The following is a 23468-nucleotide window of genomic DNA, read 5'->3' as shown; positions in this document are numbered from 1 at the left end:
TATATGTATGTGTATTTGTATATATTTGCGCGGGAAAAAACATTGGAAGTGGAAGTGATGCAGACAATTACATTGTCACGGAATCTGCCGAGGCTGCTGCTCCTCCTTGCTCAGGCAGGCTTCGGCGTTCGTTGTCCCCGGAGTACTAGCTGCCACCGATCTATGTTTCGGTGTTTGACTTGTTTTGTCCTGATTGTGTACACCTGTTCCCCATTACGTTGTATTGTATTCCCTATTTAACCCTCTGTCGTTCATTGTGTGTTTTTGTATTCGTCATCGGCAGTGTTCGTGTGCGGGTTGTTTTTCCTCCTTGTGTGAAGATTGTTTTCTTCTCTGGTTACTTTCAAGTAAAGTACGTTTCCAGTAAGCTCTGTGTCCTGCGTTTGACTTCGCCTACCGCATTTCACCGTCGCAGTCTGACAGAATAACCAAGGAGAGCACTGGAGGAGCGTGTAACCCAACAAGAGGCCATGATCCAGCACCTGGGCACCACCATTCAAGGGGAGTCCAGTGGGTACCACCATCTCCGGAGTCCAGTGGGATTCGGCTCTCGCTCCCGAGGGCTTATGATGGCCGGGTGTCAGGGTTTCCTACTCCAGGTTGAACTCTACCTAGCAACCATTCACCCGGCGCCCTCAGGATACGAGAGCGTGTCCGCCCTCATCTCCTGTCTGTCCGGCAAGGCGCTGGAATGGGCCAACGCCGAATGGGGTGGGATAGACGCCGCTACGGTCAGCTATGCAGAGTTCACCCGCCGCTTCCGGGCAGTATTCGATCATCCCCCAGAGGGTAAAGCGGCGGGTGAGCGTCTATTCCACCTTAGACAGGGGAGGAGGAGCGCGCAGGAGTTCGTGCTGGACTTCCGGACGCTAGCTGCCAACACGGGATGGAATGAGAGGGCCCTCATCGACCACTACAGATGCAGCCTGAGGGAGGACGTGCTGCGGGAATTGGCCTGCAGGGACACCAACCTCAGCTTTGATCAACTGGTGGACATGTCGATTCGCCTGGATACCCTGTTGGCTACCCGCGGACGTCCGGATTCGGGGCCGTCCATTCCATCCCCCAGCACTTCCGAGCCGACCCCTATGGAGCTCGGGGGTGCTGGTGCTAGGGAGACCAGGAGGGAGGCCGTCCCCTGCACCAACTGTGGCCGCAGAGGACACACTGCTGGTCGGTGCTGGGGAGGGTCTCCTAGGAATCGAGGCAGTGGGCGACGCACTGATGAGTCATTCCAGGTGAGTAGGCACCCAACTCACCCAGAGCTCTCTGCTGATCATATGTGTATTCAAGTGGTGTTTCCCGAGGTTTCTCCTCACTCCCCGCATAAGGCGCTAGTAGATTGAGGCGCAGCGGGAATTTTATCGATCGCCAGTTCACATATAAGTTAGGGATTCCTATCGTACCTGTTGATGTGCCCTTCCCTATTCATGCCCTAGATAGCGGCCCGTTGGGGTCAGGATTGATTAGGGAGGTCACGGCGCCTCTCCGGATGAAAACGCAGGAGGGTCATGAGGAGATAGTACGTTTGTATTTGATTGATTCTCCTGCGTTTCCCGTGGTGTTGGGGCTTCCCTGGTTAACAGCTCATGACCCCAACATTTCATGGCAGCAGAGAGCTCTCCAGGGATGGTCTGATCAGTGTACTGGGCGGTGTGTAGGCGTTTCCGTAGGGGCAACGACGGTGGAAAGCCCGAACCAAGTTCCCACCTTGCACATTCCACCTGAGTATGCCGATTTGGCTCTCGCCTTCAGTAAGAAGGCGACTCAATTACCACCTCATCGACAGGGGGATTGTGCGATAGACCTCCAGGTAGGCGCTGCGCTTCCACGTAGTCACGTGTATCCTCTGTCTCAGGAGGAGACGGCCGCTATGGAGACCTACGTCACCAAATCTTTGAGACAGGGTTACATACGGCCGTCTACTTCCCCTGCGTCCTCAAGTTTCTTTTTTGTGAAGAAGAAGGATGGGGGTTTACGCCCGTGTATTGATTACCGTGGTCTAAATCAGATCACCACCAAATACAGCTATCCTCTCCCTCTGATCGCTAGTATGACGGAGTCATTACACGGGGCGCGATTCTTCACAAAATTGGATCTCAGGAGCGCGTACAACCTGGTGCGCATTAGGGAGGGAGATGAGTGGAACACAGCCTTCAGTACCACCTCGGGTCACTATGAGTACCTCGTCATGCCATACGGGTTAATGAATGCTCCTTCAGTCTTCCAATCATTTGTGGACGAGATTTTCCGGGACTTGCATGGACAGGGTGTTGTGGTATATATTGATGACATCCTAATATACTCCGCTACACGAGCCGAGCATGTGTCCCTGGTGCGTCAAGTGCTTGGTAGACTGTTGGAGCATGACCTGTATGCGAAGGCGGAGAAATGTCTGTTCTTCCAGGAGTCCATCTCCTTCCTGGGACATCGGTTGTCTGCGTCAGGGGTAGAGATGGCAATTGACCGCGTTTCTGCCGTGCGTAATTGGCAGACTCCCACCACGGTAAAGGAGGTGCAGCGATTCTTGGGTTTTGCCAATTACTACCGGAGGTTTATCCGGGGCTTTGGACAGGTAGCAGCTCCCATTACCTCTCTGCTATGCTAAAGGGGGGGTCCGGTGCTCCTGCAGTGGTCAGCTGAGGCGGACAGGGCGTTTAAATGTCTGAAGGACCTGTTTACCTCAGCTCCGGTGCTGGCGCATCCGGATCCCTCTTTGGCATTTCAGGTGGAGGTGGACGCTTCCGAGGCTGGGATCGGCGCTGTGCTGTCTCAGCGCTCGGGTACGCCACCTAAACTCCGCCCCTGTGCTTTCTATTCTAAGAAGCTCAGTCCGGCGGAGCGCAATTATGACGTGGGGGATAGGGAGCTGCTGGCTGTGGTTCAAGCCCTGAAAGTGTGGAGACATTGGCTTGAGGGGGCTAAACACCCTTTTCTCAATCTGACTGACCATCGTAACCTGGAGTACATCCGGGCAGCGAGGAGGCTGAATCCTCGCCAGGCAAGGTGGTCAATGTTTCTTTCCCGCTTTGTATTTAAGCTCACCTATAGACCAGGGTCCCAGAACGCTAAGGCAGACGCCCTGTCCCGACTATATGACACAGAGGAGAGGTCCATTGAGCCCACTCCCATACTTCCGGAGTCTTGTTTAGTGGCACCGGTGGTGTGGGAGGTGGATGCGGAAATCGAGCGGGCGTTACGTTCCGACCCTACTCCTCCACAGTGTCCAGAGGGTCGGAGGTACGTGCCGCTCGAGGTTCGCGACCGTTTGATATACTGGGCTCACACGTCACCCTCCTCTGGTCATCCGGGTATTGGTTGGACAGTGCACTGCCTTAGTGAGAAGTACTGGTGGCCAACCTTAGCTAAGGACGTGAGGGTTTATGTTTCCTCCTGCTCGGTGTGCGCCCATTGTAAGGCAACTAGACACCTGCCCAGGGGGAAGTTACAACCCCTACCTGTTCCACAATGGCCGTGGTCTCACCTATCGGTGGATTTTGTCACGGACCTTCCTCCCTCCCAGGGGAACACTACGATCTTGGTCGTTGTGGATCGGTTTTCTAAAGCCTGCCGTCTCATTCCCCTGCCTGGTCTCCCTACTGCCCTACAAACTGCTGAGGCCCTGTTTACACACGTCTTCCAGCACTATGGGGTGCCTGAGGATATAGTGTCTGATCGGGGTCCCCAGTTTACCTCGAGGGCATTTATGGAACGTCTGGGGGTCTCGATTAGCCTTACCTCAGGTTTTCACCCCGAGAGTAATGGGCAGGGGGAGAGAGTAAACCAGGATGTGGGTAGGTTTCTGAGGTCATATTGCCAGGACCGGCAGGAGGAGTGGTCGGGATATATTCCCTGGGCAGAGATAGCCCAAAACTCCCTCCGCCATTCGTCCACTAACCTTACGCCTTTCCAGTGTGTGTTAGGTTATCAGCCGGTTCTGGCACCTTGGCATCAGAGCCAGACCGAAGCCCCTGCGGTGGACGAGTGGTTTCGGCGCTCGGAAGAAACTTGGAACGCTGCGCATGTCCATCTGCAGCGGGCCATCGGGCGGCAAAAGGCGAGCGCCGATCGCCACCGCAGTGAGGCTCCGGTGTATGCACCGGGAGACCGGGTCTGGCTCTCGACCCGAAACCTGCCCCTTCGCCTGCCCTGCCGGAAGCTGGGTCGGCGGTTTGTGGGGCCCTTTAAAGTCCTGAGGAGATTGAACGAGGTATGCTGTAGGTTACAACTGCCAATTAATTACCGCATTAACCCCTCATTCCATGTGTCTCTCCTCAGGCCGGTGGTGGCTGGTCCACTCCAGGAGAGTGAGGTACGAGAGGCTCCTCCGCCCCCGTTGGATATCGAGGGGGCTCCGGCGTACTCAGTCCGTTCCATCTTGGAATCGAGGCGTCGGACGGGGGGCCTGCAGTATCTCGTGGAGTGGGATGGGTACGGTCTGGAGGAACGGTGCTGGGTCCCCAGGAGGGACATTCTAGATCCCTCCATGTTGAGGGACTTCCACCGGAGTCATCCGACTCGCCCTGCTCCGCGTCCTACTGGCCGTCCCCGAGGCCGGGGTCGGTGCACGGCTGGAGCCGCGCGTCCGGGGGGGGGGGGGGGGGGTACTGTCACGGAATCTGCCGAGGCTGCTCCTCCTCCTTGCTCGGGCAGGCTTCGGCGTTCGTCGTCCCCGGAGTACTAGCTGCCACCGATCTATGTTTCGGTGTTTGACTTGTTTTGTCCTGATTGTGTACACCTGTTCCCCATTACGCTGTATTGTATTCCCTATTTAACCCTCTGTCGTTCATTGTGTGTTATTGTATTCGTCATCGGCAGTGTTCGTGTGCGGGTTGTTTTTCCTCCTTGTGTGGAGATTGTTTTCTTCTCTGGTTACTTTCAAGTAAAGTACGTTTCCAGTAAGCTCTGTGTCCTGCGTTTGACTTCGCCTACCGCATTTCACCGTCGCAGTCTGACATACATTGATGGAAGTTACAATCTATCTGCAATATTAAAGCTGATCTACCCCTATTTTTTTTAAATACATTGTGATGAGTAAACAGTGATTAACCAGCCCTTCAATTATTGGCTTTATCAGGGAGGCCATAATGTCTCTGTAAACAAACACAGATGCAGAGAGACTGAGGGGGACAGAGTCTGAAGGGGAGGAAATGTTAGGGAGTTAGTTATCACCAACAAAACATCCTCCTTTTTTCAGAGTGGGAGGGCGGAGGAGCAGGTCGGTCTGGTCGGCAGACCTGGGTTCAATACTATTTGAAATCATTTCAAATACAGTAGCTACGATTGAGCTTGCCTGTTGCAATGCACCGATAGAAAAGTACCAAAAGAACAAAAACTGCTCACCTGGAATTCTAGGCAGGCTAAAGCAAACGTTCCAAAAATTTAAAAGATTAAATTTTTTTATTGAACCCAAGTCTGGTTGGTCGGACCCAGTGACCTTGGCTTTAATCAACCCTTCCTTTCACAAGACAAGACGAGTTTCAGTCTGCGGTCGCCGGTCGGTTCAGGACCTGAGAGTAATTAGTCTCTGTTGCAGTGAGCCATGCCCATGGCCAAAGAGAGATCAGAGAGAGCATGACAGGACAAGGCAACTCCACGTAGACCAGGCCTTGGGTTTTGGCTGGCGTTCATTACACCTCATGGCTGATGTTCCTAGGTCAGACCTACACAGTCAGTCCCAGCCCTTTTTATCCTCTACAGACAGTATGTGCAATGCAAATGGGTGATATAACTCTGTCATTGAGCATCTCTCTGTCTATCAAGACCTGGCCTTCCATTGATACCTATGTATATTATGGATGCATCTCAAATGGTACCCTATTCCCTATATTGTGCACTACTTTTGGCCATAGGGGCAACCTGTATTCTTTTTGCTCTGTTCCAGTCTACATTGGTGTAAGACCAGATGTTGCTCCTTGTTTTGATCAGTTCCCGTACAGCTGTTTGTTGTGTTGGGCTTCAAGGCACATAGGTTATTATGGGAAGTCTAGCAGCTCCTGTCCTATGCTAACATTAGATGGGAACCGCATGTGCATTCTTTGGAAAAAGAGATGAGGGGTTTGAATTAGTCGTGTTAAAATGTCTTTCATTGTTTTTTTCCTCTTCATCAAGCACACTGTGTTCTATTCCTACAACAAAGGTGATGAATAATGAGGGAAGTATGTATGTACAGTGCATTCGGAAAGTATTCAGACCCCTTCCCTTTTCAGCACTGACTTACCACTCATGTATGTAGTAAATAAGTAGTGAAACACGTATTATTGAGTAGAACTTGTAAGATAGTGATTAAAGTTTTTATTTATTTTTTCATGAGGTTGTGGCGATATACTGCCTTCTGATGGCGACTACAAACAATTGCATAATAGGAACTATTACAAATTGATGGTCCTTGAAAATAAATATTAGTGCTTGAAAAAGTACTTGAAAGTCCTTGAATATGACTTGCCATTATCTGTACGAACCCTGTACTGTACCTAAATGTGTTACGATTGTACTATTACTTCCTCAACTTCAAAACAAGCAGAATCTGACTAAATAAACGGCACCTATACTTCTCTGTAGTGCTGATGGTTAAAAATAAAAAAACATACAGCGTTATGAATGCTTACCCTTAGGCTATGGCTAGACATAGATTTTGTCTCAGAAAATTACAGATTAAGCCAATGGTTTTTCAATGGGAGTCATCCGTTGACAGATGATGGATAACGGAGATCATTGCCAGACAAAAAATGGCCAAATTGTCTGTCTTTTCACGCATGCAACTCTTCCGAAAATAGTTGACTTGAACTTTTGACATACAAAAATTGACAATTGATGAATGCATGTGATTTAATCTGTGTTCATGAGTCTCTGTGTGGCCGTAGATTTACTGATGTGCAAATGTGCTGCGTACACTACTTGTACAGTGCTTACCCTTCTGGCCAGGCCCAGGGCGATGTAGCACTTCTCTCCAGCGTCCACTATCTCCACCTCAAAGTAGTGGCAGCGTGTGCTGAGGGGCTGCCGGGCCTGGGCCTGACCCACGTCCAGGATGCTCTTCCCCTTCCCCACGTACTGTAGGAGCTGCTAAGGGGGAGGAGGGGGGGAGAGGGTCAGTATTCATATACAACATGCTGTGGTTTTGACTAAATTGGTCTTTCGAGAACATGCCTGGAGTATTCAAGAGACAGACACACCTATACCCTACACGATTTGGGCCCCGGAAATCAAATATGCTCTTGTAGTGTGAGATGTGCAACGACAAGTTTTGAGAATGGTGATCAGCAATAGCCAATGAGAGCTCGCCAGAGAAGATGCCAGTGAGATGATGACGTTGTATCGCATCACCCAGAATGTGTAGACTCTTGAGCAGGAGCCATGACTACTACTAGTAGCCTATGCGTTTGTACTTGCAACCAGTGTCAAATAGTTACAGCTCTGAACTTCACAAGCAAGGTTATTCAATAAAAAATGCAAAGCAAAGTTATTCAATTAAAAATGTATTGCCTAGATATTTCAACTCTGTATGGCAAGCGTGAACGTCAGACTGAAAAGGTTTGAGGCTGGTTTGAGCTACAGCTCGTTCTAGCTACGGTAACAATCTAATCACATCATCACATTGTTTTGGCGAGACAGCGTGGTATCGAGAACCCTCACGACCAAGTGAAGAATCTTGTAGTGTGTGGCCCCATGTCTATGCTACATCGTTTAGTGTGCGCACCACTACGTTGGCAAGACAAAAAACTACAGGAAACACAGAGGCAAAGCGATGTTAGGATTTGGGAAGTCGTGTAGTGTACATAAGGAGGAAGTTATCAAGTACAGACTAGGAAATGTACTAAATAGGGAATAGGGTGCCATTTTGGGACGCACCATGCAGTCAAACTCCCACTGTAACAGGCCCGCGCCCATGTTGATCATGCGTAAATAGACTCGTCAAATATTCCACTGATTGAACATTATAACAACTTCTCCATGGAAGGCTTAACAGATCCTATAGGAAAAACACATTACTAAGCCTCAGAAGAACAGGTTACTATGGGAAGGACAAGTAGGTGGGCAGCTAGGCAACCAAGTGCTGCTCCTATTTTTCCATCCAGTGTGTCAGAGAATAGAGAGAACGAAGGAATGCCTTCAGTTTGAAGTGGAAGAGAAAAGATGACAGACAAAGTGGGGGTGGACGACTCTAATAAGCTTGTGACAACACCTGGGTGCGTTAAGGTAATAGGCCTACAGCGGTTTTGAGTTCTACTTCAAAGGAAAGGTTCCTTCAATTAAATGATGATGAATGTTGCCCGGTATCCATCCAGTGGAAATAAATAACTTCCTAACTAGGTCTCAGTCAAGAAAATATAGTTTTCTTTCAATTATTCTGTGACAGATTGAATGAAGGACCAATCCAGGTATAGTGTTACTTGCAGTACCTGGGCATACTACCTCACACCCAAAATACACTACCAGTCAAAAGTTTAGACACCTACTCATTCAAGGGTTTTTCTTTATTTTTACTATTTTTTACATTGCAGAATAATAGTGAAGACATCAACACTATGAAATAACACATATGGAATCATGTAGTAACCAAAAAAAGTGTTAAACAAATCTAAATATATTTCATATTTGAGATCCTACAAATAGCCACTCTTTGCCTTGATGACAGCTTTGCACACTCTTGGCATTCTCTCAACCAGCTTCATGAGGTAGTCACCTGGAATGCATTTCAATTAACAGGTGTGCCTTCTTAAAAGTTAACTTGTGGAATTTCTTTCTTACTTAATGCGTTTGAGCCAATCAGTTGTGTTGTGACAAGGTAAGGGGGTATACAGAAGATAGCCCTATTTGGTAAAAGACCAAGTCCATATTACGGCAAGAACAGCTCAACTAAGCAAAGAGAAACGACAGTCCATCACTACTTTAAGACATGAAGGTCAGTCAACACGGAAAATGTCAATAACTTTTAAAGTTTCTTCAAGTGCAGTCGCAAAAACCATCAAGCGCTATGATGAAACTGCCTCTCATGAGGACCACCACAGGAATGGAAGACACAGAGCTATCTCTGTTGAGAGGATAAGTTCATTAGAGTTACCAGCCTCAGAAATTGCAGCCCAAATAAATGCTTCACAGAGTTCAATTCAAAGACACATCATAACATCAACTGTTCAGAGGGGACTGTGTGAATCAGGCCTTCATGGTCGAACTGCTGCAAAGAAACCACTACTAAAGGACACCAATAAAAAGAAGAGACCTGCTTGGGCCAAGAAACATGAGCAATGGACATTAGACCAGTGGAAATTTGTATTTTGGTCTGGAGTCAAAATGTGAGATTTTTGGTTCCAACCGCCGTGTCTTTGTGAGACGCGGTGTGGGTGAACGGATGATCTCCACATGTGTAGATCCCACCATAAAGAATGGAGGAGGAGGTGTTACGGTGTGGGGGTGCTTTGCTGGTGACACTGTCTGTGATTTATTTAGAATTCAAGGCACACTTAACCAGCATGGCTACCACAGCATTCTGCAGTGATACGCCATCCCACCTGGTTTGGGCTAAGTGGGACTATCATTTGTTTTTCAACAGGACAATGACCCAACACACCTCCAGGCTGTGTAAGGGCTATTTTACCAAGAAGGAGAGTGATGGAGTGCTGCATCAGATGACCTGGCCTCCAAAATCCCACAACCTCAACCCAATTGAGATGGTTTGGGATGAGTCGGACGGCAGAGTGAAGGAAAAGCAGCCAACAAGTGCTAAGCATATGTGGGAACTCCATCAAGACCGTTGGAAAAGCATTCCAGGTGAAGCTGGTTGAGAGAATGCCAAGAGTGTGCAAAGCTGTCATCAAGGCAAAGGGTGGCTATTTGAAGAATCTCAAATATAAAATATATTTTGATTTGTTTAACACTTTTTTGGTTACTACATGATTCCACATGTGTTATTTCATAGTTTTGATGTCTTCACTATTATTCTACAATGTAGAAATAAATAGTAATAAATAGTAAAAATAAATAAAAACCCTTGAATGAGTAGGTGTGTCCTAACTTTTGCCTGGTACTGTACATACTCCTTACATCAGCAATATCAAGTGAGAAAGGACAAACACAGGTCAGGACCAACTTTGTCAAACAACATAAACTATCAACAATACAGTGCTTTCGGAAAGTATTCTGACCCCTTGACTTTTTTCACATTTTGTTACGTTACAGCCTTAATCTAAAATAGATTTTAAAAAATTAAAGATCCTCAGCAATCCGCACACAATACCCCATAATGACAAATTGAAAACAGGTTTTTAGACATTTTTGCAAATTTAAAACAGAAATACCTTATTTACATAAGTATTCAGACCCTTTGCTATGAGACTCAAAATTGAGCTCAGGTGCATCCTGTTTCCATTGATCATCCTTGAGATGTTTCTACAACTTGATTGGAGTCCACCTGTGGTAAATTCAATTGATTGGACATGATTAGGAAATGCACACACCTGTTTATATAAGGTCCCACAGTTGACAGTTCATGTCAGAGCAAAAACCAAGCCATGAGGTCGAAGGAATTGTCTGTCGAGCTCCAAGACAGGATTGTGTCGAGGCACAGATCTTGGGAAGGGTACCAAAACATTTCTGCAGCATTGAAGGTCCCCAAAAACACAGTGGCCTCCATCATTCTTAAACGGAAGAAGTTTGGAACCACCAAGACTCTTCCTAGAGCTGGCCGCCCGGACAAACTGAGCAATCGAGGGAGAAGGGCCTTGGTCAGGGAGGTGACCAAGAACCCAATGGTCACCCTGACAGAGCTCTAGAGATCCTCTGTAGAGATGGGAGAACCTTCCAGAAAGACAACCATCTCTGCAGCACTCCACCAATCAGGCCTTTATGGTAGAGTGGCCAGACGGAAGCTAAAGTAAAAGGCACATGACAGGGCGCTTGGAGTTTGCCAAAAGGCACCTAAAGACTCTTAGACCATGAGAAACAAGACTCTGGTCTAATGAAAACAAGATTAAACTCTTTGGACTGAATGCCAAGCGTCACGTCTGGAGGAAACCTGGCACCATCCCTACGGTGAAACATGTTGGTGGCAGCATCATGCTGTGGGGATGTCTTTCAGCAGCAGGGACTGGGAGACTAGTCAGGATCGAGGCAAAAATTAACGGAGGAAAATACAGAGAGGTCCTTGATGAAAACCTGCTCCAGAGCGCTCAGGACCTCTGACTGGGGCGACGGTTCACCTTCCAACAGGACAACGACCCTAAGCACACAGCCAAGACAACGCAGGAGTGGCTTCGGGTCAAGTCTCTGAATGTCCTTGAGTGGCCCAGCCAGAGCCTAAACTTGAACCCGATCAAACATCTTTGGAGAGACCTGAAAATAGCTGCGCAGCAACGCTCCCCATCCAACCTGACAGAGCTTGAGAGGATCTGCAGAGAAAAATGGGAGAAACTCCCCAAATACATTAACATTTAGCAGACGCTCTTATCCAAAGCGACTTACAGTTAGTGAGTGCATACATTTTCATACTGGCCCCCCATGGGAATCGAACCCACTACCCTGGCGTTGCAAACGCCATGCTCTACCAACTGAGCTACACGGTGTGCCAAGCTTGTAGCGTCATACCCAAGAAGACTCGAGGTTGTAATCGCTGCAAAAGATGCTTCAACAAAGTACTGAGTAAAGTTTTTTTTTTTGTGTGTGTAGATTGATGAGGGAAAAAAACAATTTAATCAATTTTAGTATAAGGCCATAACCTAACAAAATGTGGAAAAAGTCAAGGGGTCTGAATACTTTCCGAAGGCACTGTATAATCTGGAGTGGCCCTTGAGACGGCGTTTTCCGTCACCATCAACAAAACACCAAATTATGGAATTTATTGTGGAAGAATGGTGTCGCATTCCTCCAATAGAGTTTCAGACACTTGTAGAATCTATTCCAAGGTGCACTGAAGCTGTTCTGGCTCGTAGAGGCCCAACGCCTTATTAAGAAACTATGTTGGTGTTTACTTTATTTTGGCAGTTACCTGTATAATACTGCTGACGACCCAGATGCTACAGTCTGGAAGGGAATCTGCACATGAAACCTATATTTAAAGTGGACAGGGATCATGAAAGTTGATGATCTGTAATTGTTAATTTATTGCCAAATACTTTTAATCTTCCAAGTTTCAATCTGTTTATTACACGTGCTAAAACTCAGACATGAAAGACATCTTGTCAGCATCTGACAAAACTAAAATCTTCTCTTTAAAAGAACACAATTCATTATATTACTGTCTCTGTCTGGACAATTGCAAAAATTACAAGAAGTGAGTGCCCTGCCCTGTCTTGTCTTGTGTGTCCTCAACTCACAGACCTGCCCTAAATTAATGGGTACCCACTTCTTTCCCATTTTATTTTTAGACTGTTCTTTCTTGTTCTCTCGCTGCTATCTTCTCCTTCTCCTCAACCTCTTCAACTTTCATGCCTGCACAGTAGCTGTTCTTTTGAGGGAGGGAGGGAGGGAGGGAGGGAGTTGCAGCGAGTGTGTTGTCACACCTTCCTGCCTCTGTGATGCTGAGTAATGGAGAGAGAGAGAGAGAGAGAGAGGGAGAGAGAGCAAAAGGAGGTTTTAATCAGCTCTCCCTCCCAGAGTGCTGACAGATGCCTGCAGTCATTCTCTCTCTCCTCTCCCTTTCGCTCTCTCTCACTCTTCATCTCTCCCTTTCTCCTTCTTTCTCTCTGATCATGGCACCATCCGGGGTGGTGGTGGGAGGGGTAGTGTGTGGGGGGTGCTCCGTCTTCCCAGTTTCCTGTCACTCCTGGAGGCATTTGGAAGAAACATAGGAGATTAGGGAGCCTCTCCCTCCCAGCCAGCCCACTTGGACTTGGTACCTGTCTGGCTGCCACTGTGTGCTGCCTGTGTAAAATGTTCTACTGCACCCCAAATGGCACTATATTCCCTATTTAATGCACTACTTTGACAAGGGCCCAGGGCTCTGGTCAAAAGTATTAACTACACCAAATAGGGAATAGGGTGCCATTTGATTGACCGAAACACAACCAACTGTCATTTTGATGCAGACCATTGAAAGCTTTCTGTCAGTAGTGTTGTGTATGGCCGAAAAGCTGGCATGCACTCTGTGCTGAAGCAATACAGATGTACCTGAACGTGTGTAATTGAAACTGAGTCAACATACTGTATAATGAAAACACACTCCAAAAATAGAAATAATCAATCACTTATTCCTTCACTAGGTAAATAAACTCACCCCAGATGCCAAATTCTGAGGAAATGTTTTGAACACACACTGGGGTGAGGCTGTGTGTGTGTGTGTGTGTGTGTGTGTGAGTGAGTGAGTGAGTGAGTGAGTGAGTGAGTGAGTGAGTGAGTGAGTGAGTGAGTGAGTGAGTGAGTGAGTGAGTGAGTGAGTGAGTAGAGTGAGTGAGTGAGTGAGTGAGTGAGTGAGTGAGTGAGTGAGTGAGTGAGTGAGTGAGTGAGTGAGTGAGTGAGTGAGTGAGTGAGTGAGTGAGTGAGTGAGTGAGTGAGTGAGTGAGTGAGTGAGTGAGTGAGTGAGTGAGTGAGTGAGTGAGTGAGTGAGTGAGTGAGTGAGTGAGTGAGTGAGTGAGTGAGTGAGTGAGTGAGTGAGTGAGTGAGTGAGTGGAGTGAGTGAGTGAGTGTGTGAGTGAGTGAGTGAGTGAGTGAGAGAGAGAGAGAGAGAGAGAGAGAGAGAGAGAGAGAGAGAGAGAGAGAGAGAGAGAGAGAGAGAGAGAGAGAGAGAGAGAGAGAGAGAGAGAGAGAGAGAGAGAGAGGAGAGAGAGAGAGAGAGAGAGAGAGAGAGAGAGAGAGAGAGAGAGAGAGAGAGAGAGAGAGAGAGAGAGAGAGAGAGAGAGAGAGAGAGAGAGAGAGAGAGAGAGAGAGATGAACTGTAGCCTACATCGCAGGTGGTGTGGAACATAGAAATATAATGACATAGGGCATAGACTTGGAAGGAAATGACCATTCTAGTCCTTCTATGTCTATGGTGTGTGATGTAGACAGTGGAGTAGGCCTAGATAAAAGCAGAACCTGCAAGAGGACATGGATCAAAACACAGCCTTTGTTTACCACAATATAGAAAGCAACCCTAACTTCCTAGCCTATAGTATGGCCTCCTACATCCATCTCCTTCCTGTGTATCTCAACTGCCTGCCCAGCTACCCGGCACTTAGCCTACAACCAATATCAAGCCAAAGCAACACAGTCCCATTTAAATCATCCAGCTCCCCCATGCTTTCTTTGAAAACGAGGAGAACCACTAGAGCATTGCATTTGACACCTCATCACTTACTGGGCATGTGGAGGTTTTCACCACCTTTTAATAGAGACAAGTTTATGATCGCCATTATGTCTGCAGGCCAGGGTGGATGTTGCCTAACCAGACTCTGCGCTCCCAGCCCAACCCACCGCCACTATTGATTTACAGTGCCTTAAGAAAATATTCAGACCTCTTGACATTGTCCACATTGTTACGTTACAGCCTTATTCTAAAATTGATTAAATTGTTTTTTCCCCTCATCAATCGACACACAATATGCCATAATGACGAAGCAAAAACAGATTTTTAGAAATGTTTGCTAATTTATTAAACATAAAAAAACGGAAATATTACATTTACATAAGTCTTCATCCCCTTTGCTCAGTACTTTGTTGAAGCACCTTTGGCCGCGATTACAGCATCAAGTCTTCTTGGGTATGACACTACACGCTTGGCACACCTGTATTTGGGGAGTTTCTACCATTCTTCTCTGCAGATCCTCTCAAGCTCTGTCAGGTTGGATGGGGAGCGTCACTGCACAGCTATTTTCAGGGCTCTCCAGAGATGTTCGATCGGGTTCAAGTCCGGGCTCTGGCTGGGCCACTCAAGGACATTCAGAGGCTTGTCCCGAAGCCACTCCTGCATTGTCTTGGCTGTGTGCTTAGGGTCACTGTCCTGTTGGAAGGTGAACCTTCGCCCCAGTCTGTAGCTCAGTTGGTAGAGCATGGCGCTTGCAACCAGAGAATCTTGTTTCCAAATCATGTCCAATCTATTACATTTACCACAGGTGGACTCCAATCAAGTTGTAGAAACATCTCAAGGATGATCAATGGAAACAGGATGCACCTGAGCTCAACTTCGAGGCTCATAGCAAAAGGTCTGAATACTTATGTAAATAAGGTATTTCTGTTTTTTATTTTTAATAAATTTGCAAAAATGTCTAACAACCTGTTTTTGCTTTGTCATTATGGGGTATTGTGTAGATTGCTGAGGAAAAATTGTTATCCACTCCCATCCCTTTCATGAAGACTCCTGCATGGTTTCCACTTTCCACCATTAATCTCGTCCTTCCACTTCTAAGTGGAAGTTTAGTCGAGTAACTTTCCTTCAAAAGAAAAGAAGCAGCTGTTACCTAAAAGGAGTTTGGAAAGTAATTATTACACTTTGTGACATAATAGTCACATATAAGTCTCACATAAGAGTGAGTCAGTGTAAAAAAGAAAAAAAAAAGAACACTCCCAGTTGGGGCCAGGGATGACCTAGATATAATTATTCCACTGCACAAACACACACAATCAAGTGTGCACACACGCACGCACATACACACAGCGCTACTCCCCACATGATGTGATATTAAGACCATAATTGCCTGCAGCAGAAGCCTCTTGCTGCCCCCCACCCCCCACTGATAATCTCTGGTTAGTTAGCTCCAGGGAAGGAGGGGAGGGGAGTGAGAGAGAGAGGAGAGAGAGTGTTAGTTACCTCCAATGAAAGAGAGGAGCTTCTAATCGCTTTATATGGTGATAGCTGGGAAACAAATTAACTCTGTCACTGGCCAAGTGTTTTATTTCCTCTGCAGAAAAACCGAGAGAGACGAGACCTCCCAGCCTTCGTTGTTTTTCTGGTCACCAGCGTACCAGCATCAAGTCACATTATGCTGGCTTGCAAAGTGATGTCTAATTCCTATTGGAATCCAGCCCCAAGTGGGGATATACAGTGCCTTGCAAAAGTATTCATCCCCCTTGGCATTTTTCCTATTTTGTTGCATTACAACCTGTAATTTAAATGGATTTTTATTTGGATTTCATGTAATGGACATACACAAAATAGTCCAAATTGGTGAAGTGAAAAATTGTTTAAAAAAAATTGTTAAAAAATAAATAAATTACGGAAATGTGGTGCGTGCATATGTATTCACCCCCTTTGCTATGAAGCCCCTAAATAAGATCTGGTGCAACCAATTACCTTCGGAAGTCACATAATTAGTTAAATAAAGTCCACCTGTGTGCAATCTAAGTGTCACATGATCTGTCACATGATTTCAGTATAGTATATATACACCTGTTCTGAAAGGCCCCAAGAGTCTGCAACACCACTAAGCAAGGGGCACCACCAAGCAAGCGACACCATGAAGACCAAGGAGCTCTCCAAACAGGTCAGGGACAAAGTTGTGGAGAAGTACAGATCAGGGTTGGGTTATAAAAAAATATCTGAAACTTTGAACATCTCACGGAGCACCATTAAATCCTTTATTAAAAAATTGAAATAATATGGCACCACAACAAACCTGCTAAGAGAGGGCCGCCCACCAAAACTCACGGACCAGGCAAGGAGGGCATTAATCAGAGAGGCAACAAAGAGACCAAAGATAACCCTGAAGGAGCTGCAAAGCTCCAAAGCGGAGATTGGAGTATCTGTCCATAGGACCACTTTAAGCCGTACACTCCACAGAGCTGGGCTTTACGGAAGAGTGGCCAGAAAAAAGCCATTGCTTAAAGACAAAAATAAGCAAACATGTTTGGTGTTCGCCAAAATGCACGTGGGAGACTCCCCAAACATATGGAAGAAGGTACTCTGGTCAGATGAGACTAAAATTGAGCTTTTTGGCCATCAAGGAAAACGCTATGTCTGGCATAAACCCAACACCTCTCATCACCCCGAGAACACCATCCCCACAGTGAAGCATGGTGGTGGCAGCATCATGGTGTGGGGATGTTTTTCATCGGGCTTCCAAGTAGTGCAGCGGTCTAAGGCACTGCAACTCAGTGCTTGAGGCGTCACTACAGATCCCCTGGTTCGATTCCAGGCTGTATCACAACCGGCCGTGATTGGGAGTCCCATAGGGCGGTGCACAATTGGCCCTGTGTCGTCTGGGTTTGGCCGGTGTAGGCCGTCATTGTAAATAAGAATTTGTTCTTAACTGACTTGCCTAGTTAAATAAAGGTTAAATAAATAAAAGAAATTTAATAAAAAAATTGTCAGGGACTGGGAAACTGGTCAGAATTGAAGGAATTCTGGATGGCACTAAATACAGGGAAATTCTTGAGGGAAACCTGTTTCAGTCTTCCAGAGATTTGTGACTGGGACGGAGGTTCACCTTCCAGAAGGACAATGACCCTAAGCATACTGCTAAAGCAACACTCGAGTGGTTTAAGGGGACATTTTTAATGTCTTGGAATGGCCTAGTCAAAGCCCAGACCTCAATCCAATTGAGAATCTGTGGTATGACTTAAAGATTACTGTACACCAGCGGAACCCATCCAAGGAGCTGGAGCAGTTTTGCCTTGAAGAATGGGCAGAAATCCCAGGGGCTAGACGTGCTAAGCTTATAAAGACATAGTTTTTTTATATCAGTTTTCTGTTTTTTTGTCTTATTTCTTGTTTGTTTCACAATAAAAAATATTTTGCATCTTCAAAGTGGTAGGCATATTTTGTAAATCAAATGATACAAACCCCCCCAAAATCAGGTTGTAAGGCAACAAAATAGGAAAAATGGGGGGTGAATACTTTCGCAAGCACCTGTATCCAACAACTTAAACTTTTATTCACCCACAATCTGCATTCAGAATGACTGCCAGGGTTAGAAAGATTAATACATGACTACCTAAACCATCTAAACTGGAACAACATCTTTATCACCAAGAACATACACTCAGTGGCCAGTTTATTAGGTACACATATCCAGTACTGGGTCGGACCCCCCTTTGCCTCCAGAACAGCCTGAATTCTCCGGGGCATGGATTCTACAAGGTGTCAGAAACGTTCGTTGCTCAATTGGTATCAAGGGATGTAACGTGTGCCAGGAAAACATTCCCCACACCAGTACACCCCTGCCACCACCCTGTACTGTTGACACCAGACAAGTCCATGGACACAATTTGCTTACCCCAAATCCTGACTCTGCCATCAGCATGACGCAACAGGAACCAGGATTCGTCGGCAATGTTTTTCCACTCCTCAATTGTACAGTGTTGGTGATCGCGTGCCCAATGGAGACGCTTGTTTTTAGCTGATAGGAGTGGAACCCAGTGTGGTCATCTGCTGCAATAACCCATCCGTGACAAGGATCGACAAGTTGTTTGTTCAGAGATGCTGTTCTGCACACCACTGTTGTACTGCACCGTTATTTGTCTGTTCGTGGGCCGCCTGTTAGCTTGCACGATTCTTGGCATTCTTCTTCGACCTCTCTCATCAACGAGCTGTTTTCGCCCACAGGACTGCCGCTGACTGGATGTTTTATTTATTTTTGTCACTGTCTGTGGGAGCGATCAAGTTCGTGAACGGGGTGGTGTGCCTAATAAACTGGCCATGTATATCCACACTGAAAATTAGTGTACAGTGTTGTTCCCTGGGGTACAAAACAGTCAAAGGTACACATAAGGTACCTTCAGAGGTACACAGGAACGCACATGGTTACTTTTAGGTTGTGTGGATCATCTAGTAATATGGTCAGGGCTCTAAGTAAATACAAATTCATTGGTAGCACTGGTGCTTCCAACTTTAAAAAATTAGGAGCACAACATGAAATTTAGGTGCACCAGAAAATAATATGTTTTCAATTGATTGAGATACAGCCTATATTGGGACTATATCAGGGGTCTTCAACCTTTTCTTGCCCAGGGACCCCCTCCCAGGCAAACCGGCGACCGAGGGACTCTCATCATAGGTTAGCAAAACAATTATAATAACTCACGTCTTGTCTTATCATCAGGTGAATGATAATGACAAGTAATCAACATTTTTAAATGAATAGGTTTGGTAGGTCGTTTTTTTTTAACCCCTCCCCCCCACATTATAATTGGAAGAGGAAGTGTAAACTCCAACTGCCTATTAGCTAGAAAGGTACATTTCTGATAAGAGCAGCTGTTTAGCTGGTTAAACAAAGGTTAGCCAAAAATGTATGTCCAAGTCAAGAAAGCTTACCAGCAGCACATTTTCAAAGCCTATGTCAGATACTCCAGTGAGTGTAATTGACTCCAATGAGTGAGTGTCATTTGCTTAATATTAGGAGTTGAGAAATACAGTTGACATCACATTTTACATTTGTCATTTAGCAGATGCTCTTATCCAGAGCGGCTTACAGGAGCAATTAGGGTTAAGTGCCTTGCTCAAGGGCAGACAGATTTTTCACCTAGTTGGCTCGGGGATTTGAACCAGCAACCTTTCAGTTACTGGTCCAAAGCTCTTAACCACTAGGCTACCTGCCGCCCATCATTAGAAAGAAGATATTCTCCTCTTTTCTACTGTAGGTATATAATTCAACATTTGTTTATTCTGTTGTTGCTAGCGATATTTATAAAAACATTGCAATAAAATATTTTTTATACCACTTTTTTTTATTTTTTATATATATATATTTCCATTGACCCCCTGCAGTACCTCTGTGGACCCCCGGTTGAATACCCCTGGCATATATGAATTCTAGCTACATTTGAACCACATGTTGTGCCCTAGAAACTAATATGTAACACTGTAACTACATCGATTTATTATAAAAGCGAAAAATGTTGATACAAATACCTGTCATTGAAATTACAAAGTCCCAATGTACCAAGATGGCATAGCAGTGCGGTCGTGTTTTCTGTAGTGTCCTCATGTAAATAGCTTGTTTTTAGTTTTTGTCTTTTTCGTATATATTTCTCAATCTCACTTTCCATCCTTTAACTAAATATACTTTCCTGCAACCCGCCTCACCCAATGTGGAACAGATTCTGTTGTTTCTTCATACATTTTTATCCAGAACCTCTGGCTGAAACTAGCCAGCTAACTAGCTACTTGCTATTAGCCACCGTTAGCGGTCTTCACCATTGTCCGTGGCCGTGGCCTGCACTACCTACCAGCCAGCTCTAGCCTGGACAATTGTCGGCCAGTCTGCACAGTCTGCACATCACGCTATCGAGCCAGAGCATATCGGATTTTCTGCCGGAATCCCTGAATCACCTTAATACCGGATCATCGCAACTTGCTAGCTGCAACCGAATGGGTGTTGTCATTGTTGGCAAATCACCACTGTCCTGAAGCTAACCCCAGTTAGCCTTGAGCTAGCCTCGAGCCAGGCCCATCTCCCGGCTATCTACCTCTCTGTCAACTGGACGGGACCTCCTGGTGTTGACACGGAGCCCCGCCGATCCATCACGACTGGTTTGCCGATGTAATCGTCTGATGTGGTTTCAACAGGCTTACCGTTGCGACGACCACAAAGATCCATCTGCTAGCCCCGGCCTGCTAGCACACGCAATCAACAGCCGTGCCTCCAGTTCACCTGTAGCGTAGAAGCCACTGAACAGCTCCCGGTCTTACTTATTGCTGTTCACTGGACCTTATGATGACTCAGCTACACAGCTGATGCCTGCTGGACTGTTCCTTTATACGGTACCCCGTCCTGTTTAGCCTCAGCTCAAACTTTCGGTGCCATTACCAGCTGTTGTCTTAGCTCTCTGGAATAGCACCTGTGACTGCTTTATGCCTCTCTCCCATGTCAATATGCCTTGCCTATTGCTGTTTCGGTTAGTTCTAACTATACTATTTTGGCCCATTCCTCCATGCAGATCTTGTCTAGAGCAGTGATGTTTTGGGGCTGTCGCTGGGCAACACGGACTTTCAACTCCCTTCAAAGATTTTCTATGGGGTTGAGATCTGGAGACTGGCTAGGCCACTCCAGGACCTTGAAATGCTTCTTACGAAGCCACTCCTTCGTTGCCCGGGTGGTGTGTTTGGGATCATTGTCATGCTGAAAGACCCAGCCACGTTTCAACTTCAATGCCCTTGCTGATGGAAGGAGGTTTTCAGTCAAAATCTCACGATACATGGCCCCATTCATTCTTTCCTTTACATGGATCAGTCGTCCTGGTCCCTTTGCAGAAAAACAGCCCCAAAGCATGATGTTTCCACCCCCATGCTTCACAGTAGGTATGGTGTTCTTTGGATGCAACTCAGCATTCTTTGTCCTCCAAACACGACGAGTTGAGTTTTTACCAAAAAGTTATTTTGGTTTCATATGACCATATGACATTCTCCCAATCCTCTTCTGGATCATCCAAATGCACTCTAGCAAACTTCAGACGGGCCTGGACATGTACTGGCTTAAGCAGGGGGACACGTCTGGCACTGCAGGATTTGAGTCCCTGGCGGCGTAGTGTGTTACTGATGGTAGGCTTTGTTACTTTGGTCCCAGCTCTCTGCAGGTCATTCACTAGGTCCCCCCGTGTGGTTCTGGGATTTTTGCTCACCGTTCTTGTGATCATTTTGACCCCACGGGGTGAGATCTTGCGTGGAGCTCCAGATCAAGGGAGATTATCAGTGGTCTTGTATGTCTTCCATTTCCTAATAATTGCTCCCACAGTTGATTTCTTCAAACCAAGCTGCTTACCTATTGCAGATTCAGTCTTCCCAGCCTGGTGCAGGTCTACAATTTTGTTTCTGGTGTCCTTTGACAGCTCTTTGGTATTCGCCATAGTGGAGTTTGGAGTGTGACTGTTTGAGGTTGTGGACAGGTGTATTTTATACTGATAACAAGTTCAAACAGGTGCCATTAATACAGGTAACGAGTGGAGGACAGAGGAACCTCTTAAAGAAGAAGTTACAGGTCTGTGAGAGCCAGAAATCTTGCTTGTTTGTAGGTGACCAAATACTTATTTTCCACCATAATTTGCAAATAAATTCATAAAAAATCCTACAATGTGATTTTCTGGATTTTTTTCTTCTCATTTTGTCTGTCATAGTTGACGTGTACCTATGATGAAAATTACAGGCCTCTCTCATCTTTTTAAGTGGGAGAACTTGCACAATTGGTGGCTGACTAAATACTTTTTTCCCCCACTGTATAGCCCCGCTATATAAGTTCAGAACTAAGAACAGATATAGCCCCTGGTTCACCCCAGACTTGACTGCCCTTGACCAGCACAAAAACATCCTGTGGCATACTGCATTAGCATCGAACAGCCCTCGCGATATGCAACTTTTCAGGGAAGTCAGGAACCAATATACACAATCAGTTAGGAAAGCAAAGGCTAACTTTTTCAGACAGAAATTTGCATCCTGTAGCACTAACTCCAAAAAGTTTTGGGACACTGTAAAGTCCATGGAGAATAAGAGCACCTCCTTCCAGCTTCCCACTGCACTGAGGCTAGGAAACACTGTCACTACCGATTTAAATCTACGATAATCGAAAATGTCAACAAGCATTTTGCTACGGCTGGCCATGCTTTCCACCTGGCTACCCCTACCCCGGCCACCAGCTCTGCACCCTCCGCTGAAACTTGCCCATGCCCCCCCTCTGAAAGAGCTGCAAAATCTGGACCCCTACAAATCAGCTGGGCTAGACAATCTGGACCCTTTCTTTCTAAAATTAGCTGCCGAAATTGTCTCAATCCCTATTACCAGCCTGTTCAACCTCTCTTTCGTAACGTCTGAGATCCCCAGAGATTGGAAAGCTGCCGCGGTCTACCCCTCGTCAAAGGGGGTGACACTCTAGATCCAAACTGTTACAGACCTATATCCATCCTGCCCTGCCTTTCGAAAGTATTTGAAAGCCAAGTTAACAAACAGATCACCAACCATTTCGAATCCCACCGTACCTTCTCCGCTATGCAATTTGGTTTCCGAGCTGGTCATGGGTGTACCTCAGCCACGCTCAAGGTCCTAAACGATATAATAACCGCGATCGATAAAAGACAGTACTGTGCAGCCATCTTCATTGACTGTCAATCACTGCATTGTAAACTCTCCTTCCAGACTCACATTAAGCATCTCCAATCAAAAGTTAAATCTAGAATCGTCTTCCTATTTCGCAACAAAGCCTCCTTCACTCATGCTGCTAAACATGCCCTCGTAAAACTGACTATCCTACCGATCCTTGACTTTGGCGATGTCATTTACAAAATAGCTTCCAACACTCTACTCAGCAAATTGGATGTAGTCTATCACAGTGCCATCCGTTTTGTCACCAAAGCCCCATATACTACCCACCATTGTGACCTGTACGCTCTCGTTGGCTGGCCCTCACTACATATTCGTCGCCAAACCCACTGGCTCCAGGTCAACTATAAATCACTTCTAGGCAAATCCCCGCCTCATCTTAGCTTATTGGTCACCATAGCAACACCCACCCGTAGTATGCGTTCCAGCAGGTATATCTCACTGATCATCCCCAAAGCCAACACCTCCTTTGGTCGCCATTCCTTCCAGTTCTCTGCTGCAAATGACTGGAACGAACTGCAAAAATCTCTGAAGC

General features: G+C 46.3%; 1 protein-coding gene across 1 annotated transcript in view; it reads right to left on the bottom strand.

Annotated features, from left to right (window-relative positions):
• The window catches only part of spryd3 (SPRY domain containing 3), a 123653-nt gene that overhangs the window by 34626 nt on the left and 65559 nt on the right, over positions 1–23468 (bottom strand). Inside the window, exon 7 of the mRNA XM_084187509.1 lies at positions 6913–7065. Within this exon, the coding sequence (XP_084043635.1) occupies positions 6913–7065 (153 nt within the window). The remainder of the gene's footprint in view (positions 1–6912; positions 7066–23468) is intronic.

The sequence above is a fragment of the Coregonus lavaretus genome (assembly GCF_964263955.1).
Source record: "Coregonus lavaretus genome assembly, chromosome: 22".
In the NCBI taxonomy this organism is placed as follows: Eukaryota; Metazoa; Chordata; class Actinopteri; order Salmoniformes; family Salmonidae; genus Coregonus; species Coregonus lavaretus.
Note: the sequence above shows the minus strand (reverse complement) of the source record. Positions and strands in the feature narration are given on the sequence as shown.